The sequence below is a fragment of the Lepisma saccharinum genome, chromosome 5 (genome assembly GCF_977018435.1).
Source record: "Lepisma saccharinum chromosome 5, izLepSacc3.1, whole genome shotgun sequence".
Classification (NCBI taxonomy): domain Eukaryota; kingdom Metazoa; phylum Arthropoda; class Insecta; order Zygentoma; family Lepismatidae; genus Lepisma; species Lepisma saccharinum.
Window position 1 is genome coordinate 67826441 of NC_139233.1, and position 11452 is coordinate 67837892.

Genomic DNA, 11452 nt, shown 5'->3' on the forward strand with positions numbered 1-11452 from the left:
ACAGAGAGAAGTTTGCTTAAGGCACTCTCAGGTTTACCAAAATAGAGATACTATAATTATGGTAACACAACAATGCACACACTATGAGATATTTTTGTTTATTACCGAATATCGAATTGTCTTGTATGGTTACTATATTCTTTTACCAATTTTTTGTATTTTATTGGCTATAACAGATCTTATTATGATCTCATGTGTTGTTACAACTTTAGTAAATTGTAATTTATAATTTGGCGTGGGTAAGCCCATTGGGCGCCAGTATGACGGTATCATAATGAATACCATCATAGCATGAAAAATAAAATAATTTTTTATCAGTTGAAATCTAAGATTTAAGCTCATTTTTGGTAGTTCATATTTGTAGAAAATTAATTTGCATCACTTTGGCTTTGTTATAACTGAAGTACGTATGTAAACTACACGTATTTGCTATATTTTAATATCTTAGCGATGTAATTTGGTTAGTGAGATATCATGAAAATTGCCAATTTGTGCACAATCGCACATATGTTTGGTTTCTATAGCTTTATTTTGCTCTTTCATTGATATTTGGGCACAAACATGTATTTAAAATGTTTCACTACCATGTACAAACTATTTGAATTAATTTTTGGCAGAATTTCGATAATAAACTTACGATTTGATGAATTGAGCACCTTGAGGAGTAATCCTAAAGCTGTGAAGTAATCCTAAACTTGGAAACATAGCCAACTCACATAAAGGGAAAAATCTAAGTTGCGCGTAAATAACCTTTTTCCCACCAAAATTGTAAAACTTAAAATAACTGAAAAAGGTGAAAATAAAATACGTAAACATGTAATTGAATATTGTAATATCTATTTTATTGCATCTAATCTATTTTACAAGCATTTTTATGTATAATAACTGTACAACTCGAAATTTGTCACTTGAAATATGTTCGCAAGTTTGTATACTGTGCAAAAAGTTGTAACAGTGTGAGTTTTGATACACTGCTTCATCTTTATGATCACGGACGACGAGAATGAAGTCGTTAAATATTTCGAGGACCTAAATTAAAAATATTTCGTATAAAACAAGAGGATTTTCCCAGGAAATGTAACAAAAAGGTTACAAAAGGAGCAGTAATGGTTTTTCAAACTTCAAAAAAGCCGTGAATAACCTATAAAGTGAATAGGACATTACAAAAGTGATCGGTCCATAGGACATTAAAATGGCAGCCATCTTCTCGTGAAACTGAAATGTTAAGATAAGTATGAAACATGCATGTAGCTACAAAAAAGAAAGGCCTAGATTGAAAATATACGTAAAGTGTCTAAACTGAATGTGGAAAGTGTATTGAACATATAAATGTACTTAATTTCTCTTGGATTTTACTGTTTATAATCGAGCGATTTGTGCCGATATTCCCGTTAAAAATCTATACAAAATCGAAAGTGATTATACATAGTACAAACTGACTTGAAATATAAAATGTGATAACGAAATGTTAAATCTTTGTTGTTGAGGTGAATATACGCTGAATATGATGTATGAACTTATTCTTCGTATTTCTGAAATTTGATTATAATATACAGTTCTTTATTTCTTCACACGTTGTAATTTCTTTATTTATGCAAAAGGTAACACAGTTATTTGTACGCTTAAGTTGATACATGAAAATTTGAGTTGAACTTTTGGACAGCTTATGATTTGAAATTTTAAAACAATTTTCTTTAATTTAATTTGAGAAATATATGACCTGTTGATCATAAGCCGAGGAAAAAGTGTCATAATACATCGATGGCCTTATGCTGTAGCTTATGTTATACATACCCTAACAGCAGCCCTATGTAGCAGCAATGGGTTTTGCTTTAAAATATAAGCTTTGTATTTAGACATTTAATTTTAAAAATCATGACAAGTGAATTGTATGGTTATCAATAACAACATTGCAAAATGTTCCACTAAATTACAGGCTATTTATAGATATATAGGATATGTAAAATTATTGGCAGTTTCATAGTTGTATATTCAGTTGAGATTCTCAATACCCATATTCTTTTCAGATGAAAAAAGTCCATTTTTAAGCAAGAGTGAGTACTGGCAGAAGAAGAGAGAAGATTGGCAAAGGAGAAAAGAACAACGTATGAAGAAAGCTGAGATTAGAAACCAGAAAAAAATTGAGCCAAGAGAAAACGATGCTCAGCAGTACTTCAAACGAGATTGGAACCGCAATTTACCTCCATTTGGTGGCACAGGTGAGTGTGTTTCTGTCCATGAGTGTGTTTATGGAGAAAAAAATAATACAGTGAAACCTCGATTTTACATTTTTGAGAGGACCAAGCGGAAAAATGTAAAGTCGAGGAAAATTTTGTAGGGTTTTGCTTCTATTGGGACCATGAATATTGAATGTATAATGTGGGAAAATGTAAAACCAGAGAATGTAAAATCGAGGTTTCACTGTATTAATAATTTCAAAGTGAAAATCAAAAAAGAGTAAAGAGCCTGCAAAATTGCATAACAATGAAACAATACTGAGTTTTTGTTTTAAGTGCACTTCATGCAGAGTTAGGCTAATCGGGACTGAACCTACAGCTCTTTAAAAACTGACTAGACCACTTAATTACACTGACATTCATTTTCACGCCATTTCATGTTGCTGGAGTGCTATTCATTTTGTCTACAAAAGTTACTATTTGCGAATGAGTGTGACACTGCAATTTTGCATGTCTCATCAGATTTCACTTATAACTCATGAAGCTTACTCTGAAATAAAGGCAGGAATGAAGATAACATTGAATTCTTGTACAAAAGTGGTCTGCCGAATTTGCTGAGAGCAGGCCTATATAGAAATTCTAGGGAATTGACCTTATGTTTAGGTTTCAGGAACTTTTCAGAGTCTAGGTGAAATGTGGTGCAAATACTTGTAATCATGTTTATCTAGTCCTTGCAAGAACAGTACAATGCACTGATGAATGTAGGGATTAGGTCTGAACCAATGCCAGTGTTTCAGATTGGCCAATACCAATGGTATAAGTATTGGAAAGTATAGGTTGGAATTGAATCACTTTTCCTGTTTGTGCCCCACAGCACTTCTGCATGATCTAATTATCTCATTCAAAATTTACATATTTTTTTTTTTTTTTTGCACTAGTAATGTGTTAAGAAAGTATAAAAAAAAAGTAAAGTGTTCCCCTGTGCTTAGCACCACGCCATGAAGGCGTATAGGGGGTGTGGGGGTAACGCCCCACACTTTCTTGATCCGGTCGTGAGTGGGGGTGATGTGATCAGCATCACGCCCCTGACCGCCTTTACCCCCCAGGTTTCCCCAGGTACCCATGTTATTCGACGCTGGGTGGGCGCCGGGGCCGCTTCCATCGTTAGAAAAGTTCCCGGATTTGAACCGGCCGGGGATCGAACCCGGGACCTTTAGCATAGTAGTCAGACGCGTTACCGACTGAGCCACCGCGGCCACCTTATTAAGTTAAGAAAGTATGCTGTGATTAAATGACACCTATTTTAACATTCCAATGTAATTGTTTGACAATTTTAAGGCAGAACTAGTTATAATTGTGAAAGAAAATTAAATTGTTACAGTGTGCAAGAATCACATGGGAATCCATCAGTGTCAGCATCGTTATTGATTTAGCCATAATAGGAACACATTACAACCTCGATTGTAAGTGTACTTCATTTTTCACCCCTGCCCCCTGAGACCAAGGTGAGAAAACTTAAACTGTAGGAAAATTACAATCCGAAAACAAAATTTTTATTTCATGAAATATAACTTGAAATTTCAATGCTGGATTTATTTCACCTGTACCGATAAGAGACTAATTGTAGACCGTGAATTCCAATATTCCAAAATTAGTGTGTGTTTGTAACAGCCCTATTCCTTCTCTCTCAACAGCCTTGTATAAAGAAGCAGTGGAAGAACCACAAGTGCCGCCAACTCCTGAACAGCAGTTCAGTGACAATGAATGGGAGGGGAAGGGTGATGAGGCAACTCCAATTGTACCATCAACAGCCCTGAATAGTGCACTGTTTTTGCTGGGAACTTATGATTCTGATAATAATTCAGAATCCGAAGGTAAATGAAAGAACTTAATGTATACTGTGCAATTACAGTTAGCGCATGTTTTCTTGATAGATCTGTGTGTTTTGTTTCTTGTGATCCCTCCCTGTCCCTCTCTTTATCAATTTCAACTCCTTTAATATGTACATACAGGTTGTCATTAAAATGACACCCACGGAGCACAGAAATTATAGAGAACATCAAAACTTTTTTTTTTAATTAGCATATTTGTCATCAGTGTGTCATATCAGCACTACAGACGTCCAAAAAAAAAGCCCATTTTGCCACTTGTTTAGTGTCAGAAGGACAAGTGGATAGACAAGCTTCGATACCCTTGAGCCAGAGGTTCATTTCTTTCCCTTCTACCTCCTACCACTTTCTTTTATATACGTTGTTTTCCCACTGTTTAGTACAAGGTAACCAAAAAAGTTCTTGCTGTTCTAGAGCAGTGATAAACAAAGAGCAATACAGTGGATGGTACGTACCTTTAGGTTTCGAAGTAATCTCCATCAGCATCCAACACCTTTTGCCAACATTCCTGCAGCTGCACAATACCCTGGTGATAAAAACTCGGCGGGCTTGGATGCAAAGAAGTCCGTGAGTGCGTTCCGCATGTCTCCCTCATTTGCGAAGGATCTCCCACGGAGGTCATTGTTGAGGGAATGAAACAGGTGGTAATCTGTTGGTGCAAGGTCCAGTAAATATGGTGGATGACAGTGTCTTCCAGCCAAGTTGTTGAAGGGTCTCCCGGGTTCTCTTTGCGACATGTGGCTTGGCATTGTCATGCAGGAACAGCACACCCTTGCGATTCACCAATGTCGGCCGCAATGCATGGTGCACCCTTTGCAGCTGCTGAGAGTAGAGGTCGGCAGTGATGGTCTGACAGGTGGAAGGAGCTCGTAGTGCACCACTTGCCGACAATTCCACCATATAGAGAGCATAACCTTTCGTGGGTGCAGAGGTGGTCTTCAGGTGTGAGGAACAGGGTCACGTGGCGACAACCAATGTCTGGTACGCTTGGGAGTGTCATAGAGGACTCACTTTTCGTCACCAGTGAGCAAGCGATCAAATATGGGTGTGTTCAGGTGCCGAGTGAGCAAGGACAAACAGGCTGTCACTCGTTGTTGTTGTTCCTTGTTGGCTGCCAACAATGTGTGGGGTACCCACTTGCTTAACTTGTATGACTTCCCTATCCCATGCAGGTGCAGTCTGACTGTTTCAGCAGAAACATTGAACCTTTCTGCATGTTCATCACACATTAGACCACTGTCCTTCTCGATGGCTGCTTTCAGGGCCTCGTCATCCAACACATGTGGTCGTCCACTGCAAGGTTCATCCGAAAGGCTCACATCTCCCGAACAGAATTTCTGGAACCAATGCCTGTCAGTGCGTTCGTTCACGGCATTCTCCCCAAATGCCTGGTAAATGCGGCGACTTGATGCGGCAGCTGACAGGCCCACTTTAAAGTCATACACCAAACACATGCGAACAAGCTGCTTTGATACCTCCATTTCTCTTCGACACTGGAAGAGTTATGACTGCTGTGTGTGCGCAACGTGCGTATTACTGACAGTCGATGGTCAGACTAACTCCCGATCGCTTGGTAGGCACGTGTGTCATTTCGTTTCCTCTCTGATATATTAATGGGATGCATGATTAATGGGATGTCAAAAACGGCAAGAACTTTTTGGGTTACCTTGTATAATTGAGATTGGCCAATAAAGGCATATTAGAATATTGCCAGTATTTTCGTAAATACTTTTAAGTTAAAGAGAAATTTTTCTTTAATTTTTCATGAATCTGAAGGTATAATTTGGGTAGTCATGCTTTGTATAATAAATGTCCAAATATCTCCTCACACATATTAAATGAGTGGGTCAGTGATCTGTTTAGGGTCTAAATTAAACCTTTGTAATTTTATCAGATCTGCAGAGCTCAAATCCTCAGTATCAATATAAATCGGATCTTCTTAAGTGTTCAAACATGGAGTAGCCCAAGATCCTTTTTTCTTTCTTTCTTTCTTTTTTTTATACTCCCTGCTCCCCCATTAATATCCGGCTCACTTCATATTTTCTCCACCCCTTATTTGTTTCTGGTTTCTCATACTTTCACATCATACCATTGCAAGAAAGGATAATGAGTGCTGACGAACTTTTGAAAAAACGAGCCTGGTTATTTACCCATAACTTATCTAATCCTTTGAACAGACAGATTAGTGGTTATTTGCATGGCTTCTCAGCTCACCTCCAGTGCAGTTCTCCCTATCCAGTGTGGGGTTGTTCTGTCTGGATTTAACTCCTCCAGACTTTCTCCTTTGGGAATATCTAAAGGACAAGGTTTATGTCCAACAACCCGCAAACCACCAAGGAACTGAAAGAGAACATCAGGAACGAGATAGCCTCAATATCTCCTGAATCTCTTGAGTGAGGTCATTGAAACTACCTTGAGAAGGACACATATTTGCGATCAAGAATGGGGAAGTCGTTTGGTCGAGATGGTTTTCCATCCTTACTGTAAAACAACTTTCATTTGTCAATGAAATGGTTCAATTATTTTATTTCGAGATGGTTATTTTCCTTTAACAATTACGTAGAAAACAAATCCATTATCTTATATTGCCCCACTTTGTAGAAAAATACTTAGAAATATGGTGTTTCTTTGAGCTGGAGCTGTTTCATTCCTATTCCCACTCAAGAAATACGTGGTAAATAAAATTAAGTTATGCTAAAACATAGCAAATCGGTCTTGGAAATTGATTTAAAACTGCCTGGAAAACTTGAATTTGTTGTAAAAATTAGTGGAAACTTGATTGAACAAAGAAATTTGTAAAAAATACTGTTTGTGTAACTAACTTTGTTTTAATTATTTTCATTATACAGTGGAATCCCAATTTTACATTTTCCTGCATTATACAATCAATCCTGATGGTCCCAACATAACAAAATGTTAAACAATTTTACTCTATTTTACATTTTCCAGCATTTTAAATTTTTTCAGCTTGGACCACTAAAAAACATAAAATCGAAGTTCCACTGTATTAATTTCTGCAAAAATATTTAAAAATATAATTCAAAAGCCTGAGAAAAAGCAAAATGAAATTGCCAACAATAAGAATAAAGTTCAATATGAGTTTTAATTATGTTATTCCATTTTCAGAATCACAGCCAATTGCCAACTCTAGTGAGAAGAGCATTATACATCCTGCTTCCAAGAATCCTCAGATTGACACTACAGATAATAATAATAGTAATATTACGTTGGCTGTGGACTTGGACGTTGTACCTGAAGCTTCAGCAGTCACACAAGAGAGGCCAGAACTTGAATCTAGTTCTTGCACGAGTGAATTGACAGTTTTGCCTAGTCCAAGTGAAAGTTTACAAATTGTGGATTCTACTAAATTAACAGGTTTGGATATGGGTGAATTGACAGTTCCATGCAATCATAGTGAAGAGAGCAAGTGTGATGATATATCAAAGAGGGATGTAACGTGTGATGATGACAAGGTGGATGATAGTGGACCTGAAGAACTGCCGATAGCCCGTGAAAGTAATCTCGGAGAAGTTCAAGACAACTCTCTCAAGATCAACAGTGGTGGAGACCTGTGTTTGCCTGATAGCAAGGTGGACGATAGTGGACCTGAAGAACTGCCAATAGTTCGTGAAAGTGGTCTCCGAGAAGTTCAAGATAACTCTCTCAAGAACAGCAGTGGTGGAGACATGTGTGTGTCTGTAACGTCTCAAGCACAACAAGAAAATTCACTAGAATGTAGTGAACAGAAGAAAAGGAACAGAAGGCATCACAAAAGAAAACGTGGAAATGATGGAGAAGAGAAAACTGAACCAGTGGCTAAGAGACCATTTACACTTCCGCATGTTAGGAGACGACGATTAACTCTTTTGGAGAAGGTTAGAACTGTCATTTTTTAAATTACGTTTTGTATTGATTGCAATGTGCAGGGACAGTAGGTGTATCTCTACCTCAAATATAATTAATTTGAGTAAATTTAATTTGAATTTCTTTGCAAACAGCAGTCTTTCGGTGTCTGCAAAGTAATCTAGCACAACAAAATTTTCTATTAGCGATGCATAGACAGCAGTGGAGGAGGGGCTTGAGTGTCTTTTATTTTGTATGCATGAACTACCCCTTTTAGTACTTTCTTTTGAATAATACCATATTTTATTCGGCAGGGAGCAAAATATTTTTTTTTCATCCATTTTTAAATGTGTTGAAAACACAACACAACACAACATAACATAACATAACATAACCTGTGATGCAACAACCAGGGCCTACCTACTGACTGACAGCCTCACTCCCTCATGCCTCAGCAGAGGTGGGTGATCATCCAGGGTGATGTGTGGTCAGCATGACAAACTCCCAGCCATTTTTGTAGGTTTCCATGATGAGGTTATGCTACTCGTTCATAGCAACCCCATTTTCCTCATGATGGTGATTGCCCACTGGTCCCATACACTGGCTAAAATCCCAGACATAAGTTGTTATGATTCTCCCAGGAGACTCGAACCGAACCATTGGCCATCCCGTATTCTGAGCTGAAAGCCATATGCCACGGCCACAGTGCGGACAAAGTGGTGTAGATACTAGTATTTATTTTGGAGAAGTGAATATTTTATTTCGAAAGATACTTTTTATTCCCCTTTAGAACGTACTTTTGAAAAACAGCAAATTTTATTTGGCAGGGAGAAAAATAGTTTGTAGTTTTCATCCATTTTTAGTGATGTTGGTACTGTTATTTATTTTGGAAGAATTCAATATATTATTTGGTAGTATATTTATTTCACACATGAACTACCCATTGAAATAATGTATTTTTCAAAAATGAAATATTTTATGGGGATGGGGAGGAAACAAGTTATTTTATTTTTTCAACAACTATCGCTTATTAAATTGGCATAGATTGTAGTACTTATTTTTTGAAGAACAAAATATTTGATTTCTGGACAAGGTTCATTCAATATATAGCTGGAAATATGTTGTAACAAATATTTATTACAGGCACCAAAAGAACTATGTTTCAACATATCCCCCCTAGTTCAATGCACCTATGCCAGTGCTTGATAAGGGCACTGATTCCACAAGAAAGAAATCTTTTGGACGTGTGAGTAACCACTCATGCACCACTGACGGACTTTGTTGTCATTCTGGAACCTCGATCCACTTAGTCCATCTTTCATTGGGCCAAAGGTGTGGAAATCGGGAAGTGCGAGATTTCGTGAATATGGAGGGTGGGGTAAGCACTCAATGTCATGGGACAAAAGCACACCAGTGGACACCAGAGCACATCGTCTCTGCAGAATGGCTGGTTTCAATTTTTCGCACAAAGGGTTGGAGTAGGTGGTAATATAATAATAATAATCCTTTGTGCAACAGCCCTGAAGGGCCTTGGCTTACCTACCGACAACTGGTCTCCCTCCCACGCTTTCCTTCGTCACCTCTAAGCATGGAGATCTGCAACCAGCCCGACATATCCCTAGCTGTTATAGTAGGTTTCCGGGACTGGATTACGCTTACTCATTCGAAGCTCCCCAATTTCCTCACGATGGTGGGTTGCCACCGGCCCTATACGTAGACTGAATAAATTCCGACCAGAGCCGGATTCTAACCTATGCCGTCCCGCAGCGAACGATCTTAAGATGACTGAACGCCTTAACCTGCTCGGCTACCGAGGAGGACTGTAGTAGGTGGTACTTGTTTACATTATGCTTCAATCTGGGAAGCAATTTCACTGACAGTAATATGCCGGTTCTCCTGTATCAAGTTGTCCACTTGAGCAATGTTGCTTCCCATGACTGCAGTGCCAGAGCGACCTGGACCCGGAGAATCTTCAACACTGGTTATGCCCTGTTTGAACTTCTCAGCCCACTCGTACACTTGTGATCGACTCATACAGTTGTCACCGTACTGAACTGTCATGCGCCGATGAATTTATATCGGTTTCACGCCTTCACTCAACAAAAATCCCGACACTTCTCAGCTCCAGCTTGGAGCACTCCTCTAAGGGTGCCGCCATCTTGTGCGACTGTTTCCCAGCGCCCCGTGTGTGAGGCAGGCATGCCAGCCCCAGCTATGAATAGCTTACAGATGCCTTCACAAAATAACAAACATATAATAATCAAGGTCGTATTTTAGATTTTTATACTACTTTTCCGGTTATTTATTGAATGCACCTTGTATTTTAGTAGTGAATTCAACCTGCATTCTCAACAAAGCAGGATTTGCATAGTGCTATAACTCTTTGTGTTGAACAAAAATTTCAATTTTCTGTGCCGCTATTTCATTAACTCCAAATCTCAAGAAACTACAATATTGCACTAATAGAGAAAAAAAAACGTGATTGTTGTTCTTCTTTTTGAAACATACAACATGAATTTGTGGAAAGGAAAATAATGCTTAATAAAAAGCATAATTAGGTAATTTTTAGAACAGAAATGCATGTACATTTCTGAAGGTTTTATGTTGCAGAAATGAGGGCCCACCCATAAAGTATTAGCATTATTCTTTTCTCTAAATGCAATAACCATCTTCTTTTTTCAGTTGTTACAAAAAGAGATCCGCCATGAAAGGAATGTGATTTTGCAATGTGTGCGATACGTAGTGGAAAATAACTTCTTTGGTATTGGACAGAAGAAAGACATCCAAAAAGTAGTGCAACCTGCTGAAGATACCAGGAAGAAATGTGATGCATCTAGTACTTGTTTGGAAAGTGTTTAAGCAATGAGATATAGAACAATCATCTATGTATTTTGCCATTTGCTAAAATAACATGAATTGAGATAGCAAGTTCAATTTATAATAAATGGAATATGTATTGTTTTTCAGTTATTTTTGTACTGTTACCCAAATAGAGTGTTCATTCCACAAAGTCAATAAGTGCAATCTGGAAACACATTAAAAAGTAGACACACAGATATAAAATGTTTACTCTAGCTGATAGAAAAACAATCTAAAATCTCCTGATAGTATGCTCATTAGATAGAAAGTTGTGAACATGCATTGAAAAAGCTGACTGATTTATTCACATCATCATATGGGTGATGGGCTTTGCCTTATAAACTATGTATTCAGAAATGTATTGATGAGGAGTATGTTACACTGGAACCTGATTTTATGTTCCTGGATTTTACATTTTTTTACAATATACATTCAATATTCATGACCCCAATAAAGCAAGGTACTATTGTAAAATTTTCCTGTATTTGAAGACTTTTACATCTTACATAAAAAGTGACAATTGTGCCCTCAGTTTCATTAACAATTATGTCGCAACTCCACTAAAAATGGCACATTTCTATTTTTCCAATTATATTTGTCTTATTCCATGGAAATGTAGATGTAATAATAAGGTTCAATATTTTGGAAGATTAACATTAAATAAGGAAAATAACAATTTGTGCT

General features: G+C 37.6%; 1 protein-coding gene across 1 annotated transcript in view; it reads left to right on the plus strand.

Moving 5' to 3' along the window:
• Window positions 1–10870, plus strand: part of Nufip (nuclear FMR1 interacting protein 1) — a 35844-nt gene extending 24974 nt beyond the window's left edge. Inside the window, exons 3-6 of the mRNA XM_083122616.1 lie at window positions 2028–2219; window positions 3872–4051; window positions 7193–7941; window positions 10592–10870. Of these exons, the coding sequence (XP_082978742.1) occupies window positions 2028–2219; window positions 3872–4051; window positions 7193–7941; window positions 10592–10768 (1298 nt within the window). The 3' untranslated portion in view covers window positions 10769–10870. The remainder of the gene's footprint in view (window positions 1–2027; window positions 2220–3871; window positions 4052–7192; window positions 7942–10591) is intronic.
• Window positions 10871–11452: the final 582 nt, after the last annotated feature.